The following is a 25,446-nucleotide window of genomic DNA, read 5'->3' as shown; positions in this document are numbered from 1 at the left end:
CCGGAGGCAAGCCGCCACTGGGCTCTCAACAGTCGACGCCGACCCAACACAGATCCCGGTCAGGGGACTGCTCTCGGGCCTGCTCACCACTCAGTGTCCTGTCAGGGCACAGTTTCTGGCCTCCGCTTTCGTCACCCACCAGGTTGTCTAGTCAGATGCCGTAGAAGCGGAGCTCCAGGCACTGCTCCACACCGAGTAGGGAGTATCGGCAGGACAGGCACAGACACCATAGACACTCCCATTCTCAGTGGAGCTACCGAAGCCACTCCTGACATGGGCGCCATCGCCGGTCATGCTCCAGCTCTTTCGCTTCGAGGCACCGTGCCCATGACTCCCGGTGGGGATCGCCAGCTCCGCATCACCACGGATCCAGGCGTTGCAGCGTCTCAAGGAACAGCAGCTCGAGGCGGCACCATTCCTCCACATCGGAGTCCCGGTCCCGTGGCAGACGTCGTTCTCGGTACCACCACTCGTACCGCTCCCATGGTACTGATAGGTCATTAGTAACCCCGACCTCGACCCACACGCGGCCCCCTATGACCCAGCCAGGCCAACCCGACCAGCTGGTGCCACTGGTGCCGCAGCAGAGTCAATGGCAAGGGCCCCCATGGCAAGGCCAGTGGTGCCAGTGGACTCCCTGACCCCCTGTGCATGCCCAGCCAGGCCCTCGGTCAATAGCGGTGGCATCGGAGGCTCCCTCAGCCGCACTATCCAGACCTCTGAGGAATAGATCGGTGGGTCATGGTTCCTCAGCACCGCACGAGGAATCCAACCAAGGGGTGGATCCCGTGGCACCGGTAGACGTGCAGAGCACCGTACTGGCCCCCTCCCCCGCACCAGATGATAAGATTGTAGCCCCCCCCCCGACCTCCACACTGCAAGAGGACTTCAGGGCTCATCAAGAGCTAGTGAAGCAAGTAGCATCCAGTCTCCAACTTCAAGCTGAGGAGATGGAGGGACCCTCGGACTCCTTGTTCAACGTGCTCTCACCCTCAGTACTGGGCAGAATGGCCTCCCGCTGCACGAAGGGGTGGCTAACATCTCCAATGCCCTCTGGCGAACGCCAGCCTCCCTTGTGCCGATATCAAAAAAGGCAAATATTTCTTGCCCACGAATGGGCACGAATACCTTTATACCCACCCGGCCCCCATCTCCCTAGTGGTGGAGTCCGTAAATCATAGTGAAAGACAGTGTCAACCAGGACCCACACCTAAAAATAAAGACTCTAAAAGACTGGACTCGTTTGGCAGGAAGCTTTATTCATTGTACAGCTTCCAGCTCCAGGTGGCCACCACCAGGCCCTCCTCAGTCACTATGAGTTTAACTTGTGGGGGTTGCTGCCGAAATTTGAGTCCTTCCTTCTGGAGTGGAAAAGGAAGGATTTTAAGGCCCTCGTGGAGGAGAGCACCGCCGCCACAAAGGCTGCTCTGCAGGTGGCGTCCAATGCAGCTGACATGGCTGCTCGGTCCATGGCCTTGGCCGTGTCTATGTGCAGGGCATCGTGGCTTCTGCTGTCAGGGCTCTCCACGGAGGTGCAGTCTGTGATGCAGGATCTTCCCTTCGATGTCAAGGACCTGTTCACAGAACAAACACACGTGAGGCTCCGTGGCATGAAGGACTCACGTACTACCCTTCGAACCCTCGGGCTCTATGTTTTGCCCAAGGAAAAGCCTAAGCTGCAAACCTCCGTCCTGGCGCCCCAGCTGAGATACAAACCCACCTACAAGAGGTCCAAAATTCAAAAGAGGCGACCTCAGAAACAGTCTCGCTCTGCTCCGCAGCCTGGGCCCTCCAGAGGCAAGCAGCAGGGCAAGTGGCATTTTAGACTGGTTGCAGGTGGGTACCCGAGTGGCCCCCGAGAGGACCCTCCTACCAATAAAGTTTGCCTTCAGCAACTGCTTGTCTGCGTTCCTTGCGGAATGGTCCCGAATAACATCAACACCATTTCCCAGAGTTACACGCTACAATTTTTCTCACACCCACCATCCCACCCCCTCCCTCGGATGCCAGGGGGGACCCTTTGCAGCTACCCTGCTACAGCAGAAATTGGGTCAGCTCCTCAGCTTGGGAGCTGTGGAAAAGGTTCCATGGGACTTCCGGGGGAAAGGGTTTTACTCCCATTACTTCCTGATCCCCAAGGCAAAAGGGGGGCTCAGGCCCATCCTGGATTTGCGAGACCTCAATCGGTTCATGGTAAAATGCTGGTTCCGCGTGGTCTCTCTGGCATGCATCATACCCTCTCTAGACCCTGGCAATTGGTATGCAGCCCTTGACCTTCTGGATGCATACTTCTATGTCCACATATTCTAGGGGCACAGACGCTTCCTCCGTTTCCTAGTGGGACAGGACCACTACCAATTTATGGTCCTCCCATTTGGCCTGTCCACCACACCCAGGGTGTTCACAAAGTATATGGCGGTAATAGCAGCTTACCTCAGACGCCGAGGGGTACAGGTATTTCCCTACCTTGACGACTGGCTGCTCAAGGGCAGCTCATGGTCCCAGCCAGGTACAGAACCACGTGGACCTGCTCTTGGCTACGTGTGCCAACCTAAGCCTCTTAGTGAACGAGACCAAGTTGACATTGGTTCTGGTGCAGCACGTAGAATTCATAGATGCTCTTCTAGATGCCTTCAAGGCCACAGCCTCCTTTCCCCTGAGCAGGTTCCAGACCCTGAAGGGGCTTATAGCCTTGGTCATGGAGTTTCCCGTCACCACGGCCAGGGCATGCCTGCAGCTCATGGGCCACATGGTGGCGTGCACGTACGTGGTCCACCATGCCAGACTTCGGATAAGGCCCCTCCAACTCTGGCTGGCCTCAGAGTTCTCCAAGGCCCGGGACAAACTGGACAAGGTCCTCTCGGTTCCAGCGCCAGTGATCGCCACACTACAATGGTGGTCCTGCCTGGCCAATATGCTCCAGGGAATTCCCTTCCGGGGCCCGACCCCATCACTAGACCTAGTATCCGACGCGTCGGACTTCAGCTGGGGGGCCCACATAGGGAACGCACCGACCCAAGGGATGTGGTCAGCCGCGGAGCTCTCCCTTCACATAAACGTCAGGGAACTCAAGGCGATACGCGATACATTAACAGGCAAGGCAGGACAAGGTCCTCGGCCCTCTGCCAGGAAGCCCTCAGACTCTAGGAGTTCTGTATAGCCCACGACATCTCCCTGAAGGCTCTCCACCTGCCAGGCGTCAACAACACGCAGGCCAATCGCTTGAGCAGGGTTTTCTCCTCCCAACACGAGTGGTCGCTCCACTCGGAGGTCACTCACCAGCTCTTCCAAGCGTGGGGCACTCCCCAAGTAGACCTGTTTGCGACCCGACAGAACTGCCATTGCCCCAGGTTCTGTTCGAGAGGAGGGGTGGGGAGGAATGCAATCTCAGATGCCTTCCTCCTGTCATGGTAGGGTCAACTTCTTTATGCCTTTCCCCTGTTTCCCCTCATCGGCAAGGTCCTAGAGAAAGTAAAAATGGACAAGGCACGAGTCCTCCTGATCACTCCAGCCTGGTCCTGGCAACATTGGTATGGGACCCTCCTGGGCTTGCTGGTGGCCCCTCCATGGTCATTGCTGCTCCACCCAGACCTATTCTCCCAGGACCAGGGCCACCTCCTCCACCCAAACTTGGCTGCCCTCCATTTGACAGCGTGGCTGCTCAATGGCTAGATGCAGAGGAGGCAAGGTGTTCTGAAGGGGTCAGGCGTGTCTTCCTAGAAAGTAGGAAGCCATCCACACGCCAAGCCTACCTAGCGAAGTGGTCCCAGTTCTCCAGGTGGGCAGGCGAGCGGGGTACTTCCCCGATGGCTGCCCCAATCCAACTTATCCTTGAGTACCTCCTTCACCTTAGAATTCAGGGCCTGGCGCCTTCCTCCATCAGGGTGCACCTGGCAGCTATTTCGGCATTCCATCCGCCGGTCCAGGGCTGCTCAGTTTTCTCCCATGCCATGACCGGGCGTTTCCTCAAGGGGCTAGACCGGTCCTTTCCTTATGCTAAAACCCCGTTTCCTCAGTGGGATCTAAACTTGGTGTTAGCCCGTCTCACGGGGCCCCCCTTCAAGCCCCTGGCCACATGCTCATGGTCTCAGCTTTCATGGAAGGTAGCCCTCCTCGTGGCTATCATGTCAGCCCTGACCTGCGACCTTTCTTACACAGTCTTTCACAAGGACAAGGTGCAGCTCTGCCCACACCCTGCATTCCTCCCTAAGGTGCTCTCCGCTTTTCACATGGGCCAGGACATCTTCCTGCCTGTCCTCTGCCCCAAACCTCACACTTCTAGCAAGGAATGCCACCTCCATATGCTCGATGTGCGCAGGGCGCTCAGGTTTTATCTGGATTGGACTAAGCCATTCCGCAGGTCCTTGCAACTCTTTGTTGCTTCAGCCGAGCGCATGAGGGGTCAGCCGATCTCCATCCAGAGGCTTTCCCATCCACACATGCTACGACCTGGCAGGGGTTCCCTCACAACCTATCGTGAGGGCGCACTCGACAGGGACTCAGGCCTCGTCGGCCACTTTTGTGGCCCATGTCCCTATCCAGGACATCTGTAGAGCCACTACCTGGTCCTCAGTGCACACGTTCACATCGCAGTATATGATTGTCTCCCACTCCAGGGATGACGCTGGCTTTGGTAGAGCTTTGCTTCAGCCAGGGAATCTGTGAACTCCTACCCACCTCCATCAGACATAGCTTGCAATCACCTACTGTGGAATACACTGGTGCAATCACTCGAAGAAGGACAGTTACCTATTCCATAACTGGTGTTCTTCGAGATGTGTTGCTCATGTCTATTCCACATCCCGCCCTCCTTCCCCTCTGTTGGAGTTGGTCTGGCAAAAAGGAACTGAGGGTGGGGGGAGTGTGCAGCTCCCCTTATAGCGTGCTATAGAGGCACCACTCCAGGGGTTGTAGCAGCGCTGTCCCTACGGGTACTGCTAAGGGAAAAACTTCCAGCACCGGTGCATATGGCGAGCACGCACACCTACTGTGGAATAGATATGAGCAACACATCTCGAAGAATGCCAGTTACGGAACAGGTAACTGTCCTTTATTCAACCTTGTGTTTCCACTGTCATTGGGAGGTTAGACACAATCTTCCTCCCCCTCTCCTCAATTTTTAAATATCCTGTAAATGAATAATTAAATTGAGAAAACCTGTTATCTGCTATGGGCCAGATTGTGAAACCTTTGCTGACTAGGAGCCCTTGGAACAACTTGTTAGAGTAACTGCTCACCAGGGTAAGGGGAATTACACTCTGGTCCTAAGCCACTGTGATATTTGCCTGTTGCTCTCACCCCTGCCAAATGACCATGAATATACAGGAGACAATAAATGGACAGACCTCTTTGTTTTGTCAAGGTCCAGATGGCCAGTATTTGTAAAATACATTCACTGTGAGAAAGGACTGGAGATGAGAAATGTATCCTAAGATACTGGCAGAAACACTGAGCTACAAGATATCTGAGGTTTTAGCTCAGCTTTTGGGATGCACTTTTGGCTTCTTTCCCACCTCATTTCCAGACAGCTATGAAATTGGTGAACGCCTCAAAGATTCTCCCATTGCAAGGTCACAAATTTGATGATCTTACGAACATTGTTCTCCTTAATAACATCCCCAGTTACCACTCCAGGCTCTTCTTTTTAAAGCCAACTCCACTCACTCTTGCCCTACATATGGAGCATGGCAGAAAAATTCTATCACATTTGGGGGGAAAAATTGTATTTGTTATTATGCTGGTGAAAGCCAGTGTTATGTGGGCATTGCTTATGCCAGAGGTGGGCAAACTATAGTCCGCAGGCCACATCCAGCCTGTGGGACCATCCTGCCCAGCCCCTGAGCTCCTGGCCAGGCAGCTAGACCCCGGCCCCTCCCCTGCTGTTCCCCCTCCCCCCACAGCCACGCCGGCAGCGCTCTGTGCATTGGGGCTGTGCGCTCATGCAGGGCAGGGTAGTAGTGTGTCTGGCTCCGGCCAGGAGGCACGGCTCCAGATATGCTGAAGATATGCTGCTCTGATGTCATGGTAAGGGGGCCGGGGCCAGGGGGTGGGATATGGGGCAGGGAGTCCTGGGGGGTAGTCAGGGGACAAGGAGCAGGGGGCGTTTGGATGGGGCAGAGGTTTGGGTGGCAGGGGATGGGGAATGGGGGGATTGGCTAGGGGATGGGGTCCCAGGAGCAGTGCCGGCACCAAGTATTTTGCTGCCCCAAGCAAAAAAATTTTCCCATGTACCCCGATGTGGCCCTCAGGCCAAAATATTTGCCCACCCCTCGCTTATGGCATTGATTGACGGGCACATACACCAACTTAATGTAGCGGAATAACAAAAAGAATGCCATAACAAGGGCTGCAACATTTGTTTGTGATTCTCTGTTCTTTTATACCCTAGTCATTCAAACAGGCCAAGAGCCAGTATTAGTCTTCCCCATTATCATCAACTTAGATTGTTCCTCTTAATAAAAGGATTTTTTTTTTTAGTTTCCTAGATGATTTTTCCTCTACTTCCCCCCCACCCCCACTCCCTTCATGGCACCCTCTTCCTTTCTCCAAGACTTCCTGTGTTGCATTTTGAATGCTCTCCTGAAGTATGTGAATAGCTCTTGTGTAGCTCCCCACTCTCCTTAGGCTGCTGATGGCAGCATTCCTCTGTTGACAAAATATCTCCAGTTAGGCTCTTCCAGCTGGAGAGCCATTCTAGGAACTTGCATTTCCTGGCTGCCTACTTAGTTTTCAGATTCCTCTGATGTACTAGCTTCACTGTGCAACAGAAATAGAAAAGCATATTGTAAGTTCAACAGAGGTCACCCAATACAGTATTTTTAGCATGGCTGATGATTCACACTTACCCTCAAATGCATTGGGTGCATACTGGTGAGCACCATGGCTGATTTTATACACTAGGGGCCCAATCCTGCTCCAGTTGACGTTAACTGGAATTTTGCTATTTATTTCACAGGGAGCAGAAGCAGGTGCTATGGGGCGACTCCTGTGAAATGCTAAGCACCTCCGAGCGGTCATGTGCCCTATACTCCCATTGACTTCAAAAGGAGCTGATCTAAAGGGAGTGGAACCATTCCTGTTGACTTCAGTGAGCTTGGAATTAGCACCATAAGAACCATGAAGGAGGCAGTGGGCAACTTTCCAGGACTGAGCCCTATGAGATGAGGCAGCTTTAGCAATGTACTGGAATGAAGGTTTGATCATTTATATGGCTGAGGTGTAGAAGAGTGGTTACATATAGAATCAGAAATCTGCCAGACCTGAATGTATCATATATCTACGGTTACTTGGCTGCCTGCCTTCTAGAAGATAGAGAAATGTTAACCTATCAGTGCAAATCTCTTAACTGTAACTGAAAAAATCCTTTGAAAACGAAATAACACATAATATAAACATTATAGAGCATATTTTTCCCCTTACAACTCTAGTATTTATCCATTTGTGGTATAATCATTTGTTTAATCACAATTTTATTAATGAAAACAAACACCAAACACTGTACTAAAGCCCAGTACATTCTTTCTCTTTAACTTGAACTAGTTGATCGTTTGTTTCCCTGTGAAGGCTTACCTATATTACCTATATTAGTATGCAATGAGGGGAGAATATACACTCCCACCTGAATATTTTGAAAATATCCATTTAGGACACAAGCAGACTCAAATCCTGAGATGGGTGGTGCTCTGCTGGCATTGCTGGCCTTAGGAGAATGACCCCAGTGTATGGGGATTGTTGGGTGGGATAGAGCCAGTGTTGCAGCTAATATAGACCAGCTGGGTGTATATGTAGGGTGTCCCAATGTCCTGACGATGCCCAGCTAGAGTCCTGGGCCCAATGGCTGCTGCTACAAGCTAAAGCAATGCATAGGGTGACAAGCCAGGATCCAGAAAGCATACAAGTATCTTAATGCCTCCCTGTATCCCAATCCTGTGCAGTCCCTCCTGTGGGAATTCTACTTTCTATTCCCCTGTCAACTTTCCTCAGTCTGAGTACTGCCCTCTTCTTGGTTTCTTTATACAGTCTGGCTGAGTTTGGGGCAAGAGCCTTCTCTGTAGGACTTGCCATTCAAAACAGCCTTTCTTCTCTTCCCAGATTGTCTGTTTATGGACAATATGGACAATGGGCTAACAATATCACTTTCCCTTAGCCCTCTACCTCATAATTCTCTCACCTGCAGCTGCTGTTTAATGCTACAAAGCTCTTAGGATATCGGTCTATACAAAATAAAGCTTAATTTATTCTTTCATCATTGTTCAGCAGAGAATGTAAGGGTTATAAAAGAAACAGGGTCATGCTGAAATCTTAGGTGCACAAGGTGTAAAGCATAGCACACATCATAGTGTATATAGAAAGAAGTAATTGGTACATGTACCAGTGTAAACAGTTTGTTTTGGATCAATATTCTGTCCCTTAGTAATTTTAAGACTTCAAAAGTTGACCTGTAGGTCTCCAATGTGAGCCCAGCTCTTGGCAGCAGTGACTCAAAGTTACTGCCATCTGATATCTCAGGCGTCGGCAACCTTTCAGAAGTGGTGTGCTGAGTCTTCATTTATTCACTGTAATTTAAGGTTTCGCGTGCTGGTAATACATTTTGACATTTTTATAAGGTCTCTTTCTATAAGTCTATAATATATAACAAAACTATTGTTGTATGTAAAGTAAATAAGGTTCTTAAAATATTTAAGAAGCTTCATTTAAAATTAAATTAAAATGCTGAGCTCCCCAGACCGGTGGCCAGGAGCCAGGCAGTGTGAGTGCCACTGAAAATCAGCTTGCGTGCTGCATTTGGCACGTGTGCCGTAGGTTGCCTACCCCTGTGATATCTGTTTGATGGGTATAAAATGGAATTGATGGGTTCTGTTCCAGTTGTGGGTAGTGTCTAAACCCCCTTTGCAATTGGCACTTTTGTTGGATGTCTTTGGCGGAAAGGTCAAGAATTGTATAGGCACCAAGACTCTTTCCAGTATCAGAATTATTTCTAAATCGGAGAAAAATGGCAGGGGAGAGAGGATTGGGGGATGATTTATACTAATACTGCTCAGGCTGTGTTTGTTCTGAGGATGGCACTTAAGTCTTCAGAGCTGCAATTTGACACACTTTCCCTATAGTAATTTCACTTAAAAATTACCTCATAAGCCAGAATTCTCTGCCAAATACCCTTGTCCAGTGACTGGGCTGGGATCTGGGATGTGCCATGGAGTGGAAACTGGGAGGATGGCCATTTTCAGGTGTTGGGGGAAGACAAGATTTGCCCTTACTGATATTTTTAAATAAGTCTAGTGCTATTGAAATGGATAGTTCTGGTTTCTAGCACCAGTTACAATAATTCCTTCATTATCATCTTTCCCTGGTTGCAGCTTTTGGCTGGATTAAGCTGCTTTCCCTTCACTGCTACAGAACAGGATGAATAACAGACTTTGGGTTTCTCCTGTAAAGGGAAGCTCTCCATTGGGCATGTCTCCTACTTGGAGGGGTAACAAAACCTGGAGAAAGTGCAGGGAAATATTTCATGTGCAATAAAGTCCTTGATTACAAGCTCTATTTTTATTAAATATGCCAATGTAGTCCTTTGAGATTGGAACAGGGTGATTAATACATTTGAGGCAATTAGGCTTTAAGTCACACTCCTTACATTTGTTTGGTATTTTCTGTAGCATGTACACACACTGGCACAGTTAGTCTGCATTGAAGTGTAATTTATCTGTCTGCATTCTGAGTCAGTGAGTTCCCTCAGGGCACCTCTGACTACTTTACTCTCATAACCCTCAAGGGATACCCTGGGTGTAGTTCATGTTTTCCTTGCTCTAGAAATCAAGTTACAAAGTAAAACTGACTGTGACCCTCAAAATCTAGCAGCCAGCAGTTCCCATTACAAGTAACAATACACTTTTCTTGCTCATGAACTGATAGTCAATATTCTATACCATTATCACAGTATCTCAATTAAAATATAGTCACCAGGCTGCAGTTTCACAGCCATTCTGCTGAAAAATATTTTTATTTGTGTTACTTTTAGAAGACTGGAGATCTCATGCTTGGGGGGCATGTCAAATGGGGACCGTCTCAAAGCCTGTGGTTTCTGAGCTTGGAGACCAGCTCAAACCCTGGGCCATTTAATAGTAAACATTTGAGGATTTTTTTAAAAAGCTATGAAACTGACTTTATTCCAACTTGGTTTGATTTATACATTTAATTAAGACTTACAAACCTAACCAAGTCTAAAGACTGTGTGTACTGTTCAGTAACTTATTGTAATGTTTGAGAAATTCCTTTTTGTATTGTGTTGTTTGACAACTAATTTATAATTACACACAAAAAAACTCATTAAAAGAACATTATTAAGGTTTCAAAATCAAACACTAAAAACATGGGAAACACCAGAGTTAAGGCTGACCTGCTTCATTTGTTGCAGGAGTTGGAATACGTGTACTAATTGTAGTACTGGGGCAGGCTGCTGTAGGCACACCCATAACTGCAGGCCCTCCCCTTCAGGTAAAGGGGAGGAACCACTGAGCCCAGGCTACAATTGATTCTTGAGGCAACAAATGAAAAAACAGGCCTGGGAGTGAGATCAGAGGTAAAGAATGAGCGATTGAGAGGTGGATAAGGAGCAGAGAACCCCAGACAGCACCAACTGCTCCTCAAAGGGGTCTAGGAAGTCAGTGGACATGGTCTAGAGGAACTCTGCTCAGAGGCATGACTGGACAAGGGAACAGAAATAGGCCGCACAGTTGTGAAGCACTTCCCATCAAACTTCTTCCTCTTGGAGTGATGGATGGCCATCTTTGCCAGTGTCAGGAGAAGGTCCTGTGACTTTGTGGGGCCATGGATGGGCTGTGCATAGGTCAAGAGATGTGAGGAAAAATGCAACCAGAACCTCAGTAAGAGGTTCAGGAGGAGCTGGAAGAGGGGCTGCAACCTGATGCAGCCTATGTAGATTTGCACCATAGTCTCCCTTTCACCGCAAAAGGGACAGGTGTTGGGGGAGACCTTGAACTGCACCAGGTACATGCCTGGGCTCACTGCACCGCGGACGAGCCACCAACCCAGTGGGCCCTGGAACCAGAGAGGACTACAGAGTGGCCCACTGGGCTTCCTCGCCCTCTGTTGGTTGGAAAATGGATAATGAATCAGGCTGGGGATTGCAGCAAGAAAAAGTTTGGTCTCATGGTTAATGCAGTTGAATGCTGCCCTGGAGAAATGGATTCTATCCATGTTTCTGCCACAGAGGCCTGGACCCTGAAAGGTATTAAGGCACCAATTCCCATTGAAATCAATGGCCATTCACAAATAAATTGTTTGCCTAAATGTACTAGAAATAACCCGAATCTTACCAATACTTTTACAAGTGAAGTAACTTTACATACTGAACTCAGACTGTCTACATGCGCCATTGTTTGCAGAATCATTGTCTATACTGTTTTTATGATTTCCACACATTTGAAATTTCTGCTGTTCTCAAAGGCATCTGGGGGGAAAAAATCCAAAAGGTGAAATTAACTAAACAAAAGTACAACTCACTAGCCTTTCTCCCAGCATAGAGAAATGCAAAGGGGAAAAAAAATCAGCATTTATTGTGAAAAGTAAATTATATTTACAGTTATTTTTTTATATTAGATTTTATTGGTAAATGTTGGTGAACGTCAATTTCACCATACTCTCTCAAACAGATGAAAAAATATTTCCATTGATAATTGAAATTTACAGACAGGTAAAGCAAGAAAAAGGCTGCTGAAAACTTCTTAGAGTTGGATTTAAGGATATTTACTTCGTATATTTAGATTGTGATGTTGACAATTGGTGTTTTAATGGTTGTACAGTTTTAACTTTTTGAATCTCAACATCTACTGTCATTGAATAATTATCAGACCCCCTCATTGTCTGATCCCCCATCATTTCCAACAGTTGTAAAAATGTAAATCAATAAAAATTGAAAAAAAAATTAAAACCCATAATTCTGCACAACTGTGAAAATCTAAATTGATACAAAAATACTTAAAATAAACATGGATAATTCCATTGAAATGATAAAAATTGAATTCTGCCAAGCCTAGTTTTAATTATCTCAGAGGTTAACACAAGTAATGATTTTTTTGTAATTTAATTTTTCAACTGCCATTTTCTTTGAAATTATGCACATACATCTTCCGAGTTCCAACTATTTTGTATCTGTATAGGCGTCAGAGACAGGATGTTCTGGTTCAGCCTCTGGTCTTGCCTTTGACCCCTCTGGGCCCCCCCATCAGTTATCCTTTATGACTGTTCTGGTTATCTAATCTCCCTTCTTCAGCCACTCAGGGTGGTTTTGTAACTTGGCTTCTCATAGCTTTTCTGAACCAGCAAGCTGCAGGACTCTTACCCTACTGAATAATAGACATCATAGAGTAAATAATTCACATAGAAATAACCACAAAACTCTATAGATCAAAGACCTGTTACAATGTTCTTTTCCAACCCACTTTTAATTAGAAAGGAACAACTATTAACTTTGGAACTATTCTTCATGTTCAAGTCTTTTTTGCTCCTACCACTAATAAATGAGTTAATTGTGAAGGGCTTTGCATATTTCTGTGAAAAGTGCCATGTGAATATAATTTGTGTTGTGGTGTAAACATGTTCACAGAACTCATTTAAAAGGACATATGCCAAATGTAACAATAGTTATCCGACACAGCGTTTCCATCCTACCCCCGAGCTGGCTGCATTCCAGTGGTGGGTGAAATGAGTTATAATTTATACAGGGATGTTGGTGATCTTCCCGGAGGATATACATGATGTAAAATACAGCACTACCTCTGCTGCAGTAGTGACACTATCTGGACCACCTGAATGGAGTGTTATTAGGCTGGATTCATTTTAACTCTACCCGTTTTTATTCTCCTTGCAATAACACAATGTCATATTCCAGCCCATAGGGGATAAAGGAATCTCTTTATCAAATCACAGCGAATAAGCCATTTGCCTGTGTACATTTAAACAGCTTTAAGAGACTAGACTGATATCTCAATACTAGCCAAAACAGATACCCTAGCGGGACGTGCTTAACTGAAGAGCCTCCAGGAGAAGGAAGCCTAGCACGAAGACCCACTCCGATTCCTTTAAACTGGGGGTAACTAGAGTGAGGAGGAGAGGAATCAAAGCGATCACAGGGGTGGGTGGGTGAGAGTGAGACGCGTGAGTCGATCTTGTTTCAAAGCTACTACGTTCGCTGACCCTCACCCCCCCCAGCCCCCCTGCTGCTGTTGGCTGACACCACATCCACCGCCTCCTGCCTGAGCCAAACCCTGCTGCAATTCAGCGCAAGCTCCTAAATCCTCCTTCACGTTCCTAGCCGGAGCAGAAGCAGCAGCAGGAGGCGCCGGAGCTCAGCGGATCTGGCAGGGTGTCCAGTGAGCGCGCTGGATTTGCACCCTCCTCTGCTGATCATGGCTTGAGCTCGGCTGCCGGTGGAGGTGCCCGGGGTGGGGGAAGGGCTGGGTCCGGCTGCTCCCTGCAGGGGGAGCCAGGCTGCCACTGAGGACCCGGGCGCCAAGCGCAGGTGCTGCCGCGGTTACCTTTACCTCCGGCCGGGGGAGGGCGGGGGCTGGCGGCGCAGGTGGGGGCTGCCGAGAGAGGCGCACGCGGAAGGGAGCGGGGAACGCTCCCCGCCCCTTTCCCCGGTACGTGCAGCAGCGGGAGCCTCGGCGGAGAGGAAGAGGCGCCGCCGCGCACTGGAGCGAGCTTCCCCCGGGCGCAGCGGCTCTCGGGGCTTCACCCGCAGCCCGGCGGGCCCCGGGGTGGGGGGACTCGCCCCCCGTGGCGCGGAGCCAGATGTGCGGGGCCGGGGGCTGGACGGAGCCAGCCAGGCGGTGCCGTGAGCTCTGCCCTGCGGGGCCGCTGCCCCCGGCTTGCCCACGGGACCCGTAGCGGGCGCTGGGGCAGGGAAGCCGCAGCGTGGCCGTGCGGAGCGGAGGCGGCTTTGCGGAGGCTTCCCCGAGGCGGCTCGGCGCCGGCTGCGCGGGGCAGGCTCGGCTGCGGCGGCGGCGGGGGGTCTCGGCCGAGCGCGGCTTGAAGCGCAGGACAGGGGGGTCCCGGGGCGCCCTCCCGGGGCAGCTCCGCGCTAGCTGCGACGCGCCCGGCCCCCTCCAGCCCCTGCGCTCTCTATGTGAGGCTCCCGGATGGCGATAGACCGGCGACGCGAAGCGGCTGGCGGAGGCCGGCAGCTGCCCGAGGAGAACGGGTCCCTGCCGGCCGGGGAGGCGGGCTCGGCGGCGGCGGCGGCAGCAGCAGCGACGCTGGCGGTGGCTCCCCCCGCGCCCGCGGAGATCCAGACCCTGCCGCCGCCCGCCGCCGGCTCCTGCAGCCCCCTGCTGCTGGACTACGATGGCTCGGTGCTGCCTCTCCTCGGCGGGCTGGGCGGCGGGTACCAGAGGACCCTGGTGCTGCTCACTTGGATCCCGGCGCTTTTCATCGGCTTCAGCCAATTCTCGGACTCCTTCCTGCTGGACCAGCCCGACTTCTGGTGCCGGGAGGCGGACGGGCAGGGCAACGGGACGGGCCACTTGACCCGGGGCCCCGCGAACCACAGCCAGAGCAGCGGCGCCGGGATGCTGGGGACCCCGGCGCTGCCCACCCCGCCGCCGGGAGACAACGCCAGCCAGTGCCACTGCCACGAGTGGCAGTACCGGATCCGGGCCGGCCTCGTCCAGAACATCGTGAGCAAGGTAAGGAGCAGGGGTCTCACCCCACCCCCCATCTCCAGCCTCGGGCATCCCGCACTGCACCCCTGGCCGCTCTGCTCCAGAGCATTTGGCTTATTTGCAGTGCTTAACTTGGGCACCTCTAGGCTTGGCCGTTCCTAGTCCTGGGACCTCTGGGCTTGTTGCCTCAGTTATGAAAGTTAAAAAAATGCTTGAGCCCCAGCACCTAATTGCTTGAGCCTGGGCACCTCTTTCCTTACAAATTAAGCACTACTTATTTGTTCCTCCAAGCAGGGGCGCTGGAACAATTTGTATAGTGGAGGTGAACCAACCTGTAACTGCTGTATATGATGGAAACCACTTAAAGCCAAGGGGTACTGGAGCAGCCCTAGTTCCAGCACCTATCATAGGATCACAGAATATCAGGGTGGGAAGGGACCTCAGGAGATCTAGTCCAACCCCTTGCTCAAAGCAGGACAAATCCCCAGATTTTTTTTAAATCCCAGGTCCCTAAATGGCCCCCTCAAGGATTGAGCTTAGAACCCTGGGTTTAGCAGGCCAATGCTCAAACCACTAAGCTATTTCTCCTGCTGCTCCCACCTCCACCTCATTTACACAAGCCAGTCTCACAACTGCATAGGTTGATCTGAGGGGCTGGAGACAAAATAAGCAATGTGGGTTTGACTGTGGAGCCCTTGCCCCCAGGGGAGAAAGGATGCCCCACTTAAACTTGTGCTCAGACACCCAGGAGGGAAAGCAGGCCAGGAGGCAACTAGCCGGTGTCTGGGTCACATGCTTCTGAACCCTTATCTACTTCCTGAATGCCAGATTCTTTATAGGTTTGTTTTTCTAATGGGACTGGCATGAACGAGATCTATTACCAGCAGGTGTTGGTCAGAAGTTACACCCAGCTGTGTCATTGAACCTGAATCCTTAACTCTGCAACAGTTGTTGTTAATGTAATTCTGGGCCTCTCCTAAATGCAATTGCCAGTATTGCCCGTATCTGTGGCTGTTCTGAACATGCATATACGCAGTTCGCTGAAGAATAGTTTGGCACCACTGGGCTTGTCATGAAGCAATTGAACCCACACATCCAGAAGCAAAAGCAATCAATAACCCATTAACCAGCTAGCCTTGAATAAATCCCATACTTTGTATCCTGATGTACTCTTTGAACTAATGTATTTAAAACCTGAACCCCTTTTCCTTTCCTCCTCTTTCCTACCTACTCCAATATTCTAGACTTCTGTCTCAGGTTTATGTTTTAATGCATTTTTGTTATTAAGTTACAAAGTTGCGAGGGACAAGAAATAGGACAATGGGGTCTACAGTCAGTGGTTTATTTACTGATATACTCACCTAATCTTCACAGTTTTCAGTGCTAGCACTAATCTCTCAAGAGCTACAAATCCATTGGGCTAATGAAAAGACTATTTTAAAATAAAACCTTTCTACAGTTGTATCATGGTCGTCACCAAACAGCAAAAAGAAAACAGTTTTAAACAGAGAACCTCAAGTCATTATATAGGCTTCCCCTGTACCAATGCAGCATACTAAGTAGATCAGTTTTAGATTACACAACAAGCTTCTTTTCTGCAAAAGCTTTTGAGGGTGGCAGTTAGTGAGGAACGTAGCACGACTGGTATGCACTGTGAAATATAAGTGTTTCTTTCTTGTTTTTAGTGAAGGAATAAAGGGAGAGACATGCATTTTAGGTATAGAAATCATTCTAGTCAAAAAGGAAAAATGTATACATATAAAATGTTTTATTGCATAAAGCAATCCTGTAAATTATAAATATGGTTTATAGTTAAAGCCACAATGAATGGATAGTATTTCCATATATGCTAATTAGCATATGTATAGGATCACTTTGCCTTCACACGTGATGAATTTTTAATGTTTGTTATTTACGTTAGCAGTGGTGCAAAAGACTTTTGCACCATCTGTGTACAAGTCTCATTGATATTAGTAAACAGCTGTAGCTCATGAGATATAAAATGAAAATGTTACATCATGATAGTTCCCTTAATCTCAAACTCCCAAAGCTCAGCAAAAATTAGTTCTCACATGGGAACTTTGTTCGGATTAACTGTGCTGCATTGCTTTCCTCAGCTAGACGTGCAGTAATCAAATGACCAGTCTGGTTGGTCTTTCTTGCAGCCAGCACAGGTTCATATTGGTTATTGGAAATCATTTCAGTTTTTCAGCATGTCCCTTAAAGTGTACATGGTGTGAAAAAATCAACCAGATATAGAGCAAGCAAATAAACCCTAGAAAAATTCACAAACACTGCGAAGATGAGCGCACACACTGAATTTAGTGTTGTGATATAAAACTACAAATCTGAAATTGTGTTTTATGGGGACAGATTATCTTCTGTTATGACTGGAGACTGAGCTATGCATATGTTCTAGGGCAGTGGTTTTCAACCTGTGGTCTGTGGACCCCCAGGGGTCTGCAGACTGTGTCTAAGATTTCCAACGGGGTTCACACCTCCTTTGAAATTTTTTAGGTGTCCACAAATGAAAAAAGGTTGAAGACCACTGGTCTAGGGCAGTGGTTCTCAGCCAGGGGTACACATACCCTTGGGGGTATGCAGAGGTCTTCCAGGGGGTACATCAACTCATCTAGATATTTGCCTGGTTTTACAACAGGCTACATAAAAAGCACTAGCGAAGTCAGTACAGACTAAAATTTCATACAGACAATGACTTGTTTATACAGGTCTATATATTATGCACTGAAATGTAAGTACAATATTTATATTCCAATTGATTTATTTTATAAATTATGGGGTAAAAATGAGAATGTAAGCAATTTTTCAGTAATTGTGTGCTAGGACACTTGTATTTTTATGTCTGATTTTGTAAGCAAGCAAGTGAGGTGAAACTTGAGGGTACCCAAAACAAATCAGACTCCTGAAAGGGGTTCAGTAGTCTGGAAAGGTTGAGAGCCACTGTTCCAGGGCAAGCTCTTATGTCTAAAGTAGGGAGATAGCAAAAATACTGTGTCTCTGTGTATAAAACCTTATTAAAATGCTGAGAATCTTTTGAAACTTATTGTGAAGTTGACAATAAAAAGAGCAGAGAGCATTACTCTTTTATCCTGTAGGCTATAGCCGTGTTTTAAAAAATGCATTCCTTGGAACAATTTAGCACATAGGGCAAATAGATTTTAATGGATAAATAAACAGCTGCGGTCCCTGCTGTCTTGTTTAATAAAAAACAACTTTAACAGACTTCAGAGGTTTTTTTTTTTGTGTAGTTTTATTTTTGGTGTGTGTTTGCTTCCTAAAACTTGGCAGATCTTTCCCACTAAGCTGTAATACTATATAATTACAATTATGGCATTTTCTAAGGGTCAGGATGCCTTTTCAGTTTTGGTTTATTACAAAGGAATGGGGAAAACACACACACAACAAAGCATCATTTCACCCTGGCTCAATCTTTCTCAGGTGAATCCATAGGAGTTTTGTCATTGACCTAACTGGGAGCAGGACTGGGCCATAACCGCTAATTCCCATATAGGTATTCCAGCATTCTTTGTAAAATGGAGCTGCACTGACTTATTCAGAAAGATGGATGCTCAAGTCTCCCTCTTATCACCCTCCCCCCCCCCCCAACAAAATAAACCTGCTCTTATCACGCAATGTTCCGATCTATCTAAATAGAGTGTTGTGTAATGTATCTTCGACTAATATACACTCAGCTGTGTGGTAGCCAGGGGTTATATTGAAACAGCACATAGAGAGCCAAAGAAGTGTAAAACAAAAAAGGCAATTTAACTCAGCCAGTATATTTCCTATAGAGGAAGAAAAGTGAGCTCTGTCACGTTCACCTACAATGTCTCAGCCAAAAAAATATTTGTTTTTTGGTGCAAAGTGTATTTTGAATTTCCTTACTTTTTCTTTTGTTGCTCTCTACTTCTTTTGTTTGTGTGTTTGGAATGCCACCTTCCTTTGTTCGGCTCTGGCAGGCAGTTGTCCATTAATTAAATGGGTCACTTTAACTAGCTTCCCAACCTCTTTCCTCCTTCAACGGATTGCAGCCTCTTGCCCTATGTTATGCCTGGGACTTGCAGGGTTGAGGTCTTGTCACTTTCAGCACAGCTTTTCAGGGTATCCATTTCTGCCTCTTCTTGGTCTTTGTTGGCTGTAGTGTTGAGTTAGCTGGCCGTTTAGTGTGCAGCAGAATGCTGGTTTCCTGGGGCCATGCATCATTCTTGCCTTTCTGATATTTTTCAAGAAAGGCAAAGCTGTTCCAGGCATGAGCGAAGCACTGAACTCTTGACTGAGTTGCAGGGGGAGCTGCTTTTGAAAGTGCTGTCAGTCATGAAGAGCTGGAAACAGTAAAAAGGACCACACCGTTTGTTATTTAATATTGTTGAAATAATTACAAAGAAGAAGCTAACTACATAATTCAACCACAAGAATCTCAATGGCCATATTAAATCACAGATCTGGGTTAATGTCCTGATTCAGTGCATAAATCATGGACCTTGGCATGGTACTTAAATTAATCATCTTCTCTAGATGTATTAATATATTATTACAGTTGTTAAATGTTACTTTGAGAACTTGGGCTTGTTTGTTTCTCACACCATTCACTTGTCTTGCCTAGATATCAGATGCAAATTTAGATGAGGGTACTTCCTTTTCATAAATGTCCTGGGCTGGATAAATTCTTGAGACAAAAAAAGGATCAGTAATTATTATATCCACCCCCTTATATGGTACTTTTCATCTCTAGATCTCAAAGCACTTTCTAAAGGAAGTACCATATATACTTGTTCATTAGCCTGTTCGTTTATAAGCTGACCTCTTCCCCCCCCTCAAGATGGTTAGGTAAAAATAGCAAAAACTGTATGACCCTTTCATAAGCCGACTCTATATTTCAGGGGTTGGCAAACTTTGGCTCCTGGCCCATCATGGTAAGCAGCTAGTGGGCCTGGATGTTTTGTTCACTTGGAGCATTCACAGGCATGGAGCCCCTCAGCTCCCACTGTCCGCGGTTTGCTGTTTCCCAGCCCATGGGAGCTGCATTGGCTGGGAAAGGCGAACCACGGCCATAGGCAGCTGTGGGGCTCCATCAGGGCTGGCGCAACCCATTAGGCGACCTAGGTGGTCGCCTAGGGCGCTAACATTTGTGGGGTGGCGGCCGCCCCGGTCATCGGCGGTATTTCAGGAGTGGGACTGTCCCCCTCCTCTGTTGGGGGCGCCATTTTGGGGGTGGGACCTTCCTCTGCCTAGGGCGCAAAAAAAGCTGGCGGCGCTTCTGGGCTCGATGCCTGCAGATGCTCCAGGTAAACAAAATGACAATGTATTAGCTATTCAATTCAATGATTCCATAGAGTTTAAAATCATCAAATTTTGGTGTAGACCCATTTATAAGCCGACCCCCACTCTTTGATGTGTCACTTTTTTACCAAAAATATTTGGCTTATGAACAAGTATATATGGTAAGTAGTATTACTCCTGTCAAGCCATCTGGCTTTCCCAGTTAATCTGCTTAGAAGAATAGGCATCTGCTTATCCTCTGTGACATGGTTCATCCTGCTTAGTTGCTCAGATGTGGACAGATACTCTTCTATAAAGTCAGTTTTCTTTATAAATTGGGCAAACTTTCTCCCACTGCCTTGTGTTGTGGAGGATGTACTCACTGTCTGAGGAAGCTGCTTTTGCCGGTCTGTGAGCTTCCAGCTGCCTCGTGCGTGCCCTGTTCTCAGCTTCCAGTTGATCCATGCCTCTTTGGTCTGCTTTCTCCTCAACTTCTTCGTTGGCCTTGTGACTGTAGGCTCTCTCTTCCTTGTTGGTCTGGACTGCATCCTGGGCTGCCTCAGTCTCCCTGGTCTGCAGTTCCGCCACCTGTTTCTGGTGCTCGTGTTTTTCCTGGGCTGCCAGGCAATGCAATCAGGCCAGTTCCACTGCAGTGTTTTCCTCTGGTGCCTGCCTCTGCAGTGTCTGAGACAGAAGGGTCATTGGATGCCGGGTTAAAAGTTATGAGAAAAGCTCTTAGCATCTGAACTGGAAAGTACTTTTTGTGGGATATTCCCCTCTCTTTACATAACTGTTCAAGTCTTTTCTATCAAGACTATCCTGTTACGGTGGTTAAAGGTAATAATTGGAGATATACCAATCTCCTAGAACTGGAAGGTACCTTGAAAGGTCAAGTCCAGCCCCCTGCCTTCACTAGCAGGACCAATTTTTGCCCCAGATCCCTAAGTGGCCTCCTCAAGGATTGAACTCACAACCCTGGGTTTAGCAGGCCAATGCTCAAACCACTGAGCTATCCCTCCCCTGAATCACTATGTTCAATCACTACGTCTCTTCTTTAGCCTTTAAAAACTCTCAATGCCAAGTTTAAACTTTTAACAGCACTGGGTTATGATCTATAAACCCAGTTGACCCATGGCATATGAATCCTGCCAAGGCTATGCCAGTGTCAGGCTGTCTGGAATGGCTCAGGAGCGTGAGTACCAACCTCAGGGCAGACTGTTAAGAAGAGGGGCACACATTCCAAATTGGTTGTGAGTTCTATAATTAAATTTAATCAACCAGGTATCGGGTGCGAACTCCTCAGGCACAACAACAGCCTCAACATGGAGGCCTGGTCTACAGTAGAGGGGGGTGTTGATGTAAGATATGTCGACTTCAGCTACGGTATTCCTGTAGCTGAAGTTGCGTATCTTATTCCGACTTACCTCCCGTCCTCGTGGTGTGGGATCGATGTCCGTGGCTCCCCCGTCGACTCCACTACTGCCGTTCGCTCCGGTGGAGTTCCAGAGTCGACGGGGAGCACGTTCGGGGATTGATATATCGCGTCTAGATGAGACACGATATATCAATCCCCGATAAATCGATCACTACCCGCCGAAACGGTGGGTAGTCTGGACGTACCTGGAGTCACAGACAGTCTCTTTGGGCACTCCTATCCATCTTGCCCAGACAGGCTTGCCTTTGTGATTAGATGGTCCCGTACACTAAAGATCACAACAATATTCAGATTACTCCCAGTCCCAAAAGACAGGTCACTTACTCCAGTCAGTTTACTCCTGGGGGAATTCTGTGCCAAAAAAAATTAATAATTCTGCACACATTTTAAAATTCTTCAAATTTTATTTGTCAAAATAACACTACATAATCATGCCAGTTCCAATTATTTTGGTAATTTATTTCAAAATACCTGTCAGCAGGTATTTCTGTAACAATACAGACACAGAGAAAAATACCCCCAGGCATAGAGAGTTAAAGAAACCCCTGTGACAAACCAGATTTTTCTCCGCCCCTTCCCCCCTCACCCGCAATCTCAGCCAGGGAGCCAGACACCCACAACTCCTCCCCCCCAGAGCCCAGCCATGCCCCCCCCCCAGCCAATGTACCCGAACTTCCTCCTCCCCCAGAGCACAGCCTTTGGACCCTCCAGCCCAGATACCTGCACCCCTCTCCCCCCAGAGGCCAGCTGTGGGCCTCCCCTCAGATCCCCATGCCCAGATACCTGCACTCCCTAAGCCCAGGGATTCAGAGGGAGAAACAGCCTGCTGCTCCATCCCAGGCTTGTGTGGAGTTTCCTGAACACTACTGTCGTCTTCCCTCAGAGCTTGTGGGGAACTGCAGTGCTGGGAACTCTCTACTCCCCTACTCTCTACTCCCGCAGTGTCTTCTGTGTGCGAGCTGGGCTCTGCCAGGTCCAGCAGCCCCTTGGGGTGGCCAGAAGCACTACAGCCCATTTCTATGGTGGGCGGGCGGGGGGCAATTGTCTTAAAAAACATTAATTTCTGAAAAATTCTGCATTGTGCCGTGGCGCAGAATTTCCCTGAGAGTATCAGTTGGACGTTAGATCTCACACCAAAGACAATACTTGTAGCCAATCTTATAATACATTAACTAAAGATTTATTAACTAAGGAAAAGAAATTAGTTATTTAGAAGGTTATAGCAGCTAAACATACACACACAAATGAGTTACCATCTTAGGTGCCAAAAGATAATAGAGGCTGCTGTAATATGCAAGCTCTATATGTCCTCTAGGGCTAACCCAGTCTAGGGATTCCCTTGCGTAGGCCCCTCCCAAGCAGCACAGAGATCCAGTTCCTTTCTGTCAGGGATTCCCTTCCCCCAGAGTTCAAGCTGATGGGATGAGTCCTTGTGCACATCTCTTCGTGTCTTTTGTCCTCTGATGTTCTACAATGGTTTTTCTGGTGTCTATGGGCCGTCTTTTGTTGGGCAGGACATAACGCTTCCTGTGGCAAACTAGTATGTCACACTTGGTAATGCTTTTCTCCTGACTGGAGGGGGGGATTTACAGTTCGAGCAAACACTCTTATAATTACAGAGCAAACACTTAAATATTACCTTATAGCACAGGATACAAATATTGTAAGTGAGATTAATGCATCTTACAAACATTTCATAAAGTCCAAACACTAAACATATTTTGATAAACCAAATACCTATTTTACCAATCCTAACGCAAAGGTGAGCCAAACTGGTTTCCAGCTATGCCTTTGTAAATATCCAAGTGATGCCTAGAGGCCTTGGCAGGAGCTAGCACCTGGTCTGCCAGTGTCACTACCCCCATTTTACAAATGGGGAAACTAAGGCACAGAACACTGACATGATTTGCTTAAGGTCGCCATAGCATTAAGGAGGAACGCTGTGGCATAACTACAGTGAAGTGAAATAGTTTAGAGACCATGACATTTTTTTGTTCTTTTTCTTTCTTTTTTTTTTTGTCAGATGAAATAAGTTGAAGCTGCCATGTTTGTACTTAAAGAAAAATTTGCTGTTAGTTTTTGTCTTTTGCTAGTTGCTCTTCAAAATAAAGGGTGGGGTTTGGTTTTTTTTTTTTTTTGGCCTAACTTTACTTGCCAGAGTTTATGCTCCTTTCTATTTTCCTCAGTAGGATCTGACTTCCAGTTTTTAAAGCATGCTTTTTTTAGTTTCTAGCTACCTCTTTTATCCTGTTGTTTAGTCATGGTGACTTTTTTTGTCCTCTTACTGTTTATTTTTTAAAAATGTGGGGTATATATTTAGTTTGAGCCTCTATTACCGTGTTTTTAAAAAGGTTTGTTTATTCCTTTAGTGGGTCAATACCCAGCAGCTTGCCACATTAACTGGCGTTAACAATTACTTCAATTCAAACACAATACTAGAATAGTGTAGATTAAAATAAAACAAGTTTATTAAATGGGACATAGTTTAAGTGATGCCAAGTAGAAGAAATAAAGGAAGAGATGGTTACAAGCAGATAAAAGTGAAAACATGGGTCTAACAATCTAAATAAAACTTAATCTAGCAAGGTACAGTCTTTGCTTAAGATGGTTTCTATCAACCATTATTCTTTGTCCAGCATGGTTGACTGTTTCTCAGTCAGGGCCTTCCACAGAAGTACGAGGTGATGGTTTCCCTTATTGCCTTAGGTCCCTTATTCCTAAATAATTGTCTTTGTTCTCAAAGTTAGGAAGGTCCCCTGGGATTCAGTCTCCTGTGTCTTGCTGGGGTGCAGGAGCCATTTTAATTCTCTCTCTCTTTTTTTTTCTCTCTCTCTCTCGCCCTTGCTGTTTTACTTGATAGCTTTGTTTATAGCTAATATGTAAATTGAGATAAACACACATCCCTTTGTCTAGAACAGACCTGTTTATTACCTTTACCTAAGTTAGGCTCTTGTCTTAAACATGTTCTAGTAACATTTTACAAAGGGAATTCATAACTTCACAAATAAGTTTAACATGCATTTTACAATGATATTAATGACCAGTGCGGTATTAGTTTTCAAATGATGCCTCACAAGGCATATTTTGTACAAACATAATTGCATAATGTTTAAGGTGTGAATATGGGGGTGCTTCGGGTCACACAGTTCCAGGAGCACTCACCCTGTCACAAGGGTGCTCAACACCTTTCAGGATTGAGCCTTTTCATACCTGGGGAAAACAAGGTGGGTTTTGGAGCATGCCCAGATGACTGACTAATATGGACTCAGGCAAGCTGGGTGGAGAGAGAATGGGTGTTTGAGCACAGAGTGGTGGGGAAGGGAGTGAGTTCGATAGCTTGAAGGCATCTCACAAGAAACCTCTGACAGCATGTCCTTCCTTATTAAACTGAGGGTAGTCGGCACAGTCATCTCTGCTACTCTCAATTGCAGTAGTTTCACATAGATCACCCTTCATGTAACAGTGTTACAAATCACTTGGTGCCTTTATAGGAGATAACACCTTGCTTGCCACCCAGAAACTAATCAGTAGTTGGCACAGATGTGAAGCACAGGTGTCATGTGCTCTTTATGATACAACATCCGCACCCACTTAGCATCTGAATAGTTTCAATTTGTAGGCCCATTTATAGTTATCTCAATGTGATAAGGACAAGTAGGTGAAGGTCCCAAGGTGTACTCATACAAAAGAAATGATCACTATGTTTTTTCTGGCCACAGATGGAAAAAATATATTTTTGGCCAGTGCTGTTCTCTTGAGTATTCAGAAGCAGACCAAGATCTGATAAAATATCTAAATTACAAACTTACTTTGCAAAAGATGAGTTCACTTCTTTAGTCAGGAAATGCAGATATAATATTTGCCACTTCTGGCTGCATCCTTCAAACTGCCAATGTTATCTCAGTCTAGTCAGGGTCAGCTCTCAGACAGCTAGCCCTCATTCAGCCTCTTAAAGACATGGGTTCATTGTTTCTGTTGCATGAGCTGGGTCAGAAGTGATGCAAATGAAAAATAATTTCTGTTCCAGCTTACTCCTTCACCTAGCACAAGAAC

At 47.2% G+C, this 25,446-nt stretch overlaps 1 protein-coding gene and 1 long non-coding RNA gene across 7 annotated transcripts in view; both read left to right on the top strand.

The window, feature by feature from the left end:
• The window catches only part of LOC120398504, a 93,133-nt gene extending 85,757 nt beyond the window's left edge, over positions 1-7,376 (top strand). For all 3 annotated transcript variants that reach the window (XR_005594484.1, XR_005594483.1, XR_005594482.1), the window contains one exon: positions 6,956-7,376. This is a non-coding gene — a long non-coding RNA (uncharacterized LOC120398504). The remainder of the gene's footprint in view (positions 1-6,955) is intronic.
• A 6,642-nt stretch (positions 7,377-14,018) lies between these two features.
• The window catches only part of SLC22A23 (solute carrier family 22 member 23), a 178,629-nt gene continuing 167,201 nt past the window's right edge, over positions 14,019-25,446 (top strand). For all 4 annotated transcript variants that reach the window (XM_039525313.1, XM_039525312.1, XM_039525315.1 and 1 more), the window contains exon 1: positions 14,019-14,702. In XM_039525313.1, coding sequence (XP_039381247.1) covers positions 14,157-14,702 — 546 coding nt within the window. In that variant the 5' untranslated portion in view covers positions 14,019-14,156. The remainder of the gene's footprint in view (positions 14,703-25,446) is intronic.

The sequence above is a fragment of the Mauremys reevesii genome, linkage group 2 (assembly GCF_016161935.1).
Source record: "Mauremys reevesii isolate NIE-2019 linkage group 2, ASM1616193v1, whole genome shotgun sequence".
NCBI classification, from domain to species: Eukaryota; Metazoa; Chordata; order Testudines; family Geoemydidae; genus Mauremys; species Mauremys reevesii.
Note: the sequence above shows the minus strand (reverse complement) of the source record. Positions and strands in the feature narration are given on the sequence as shown.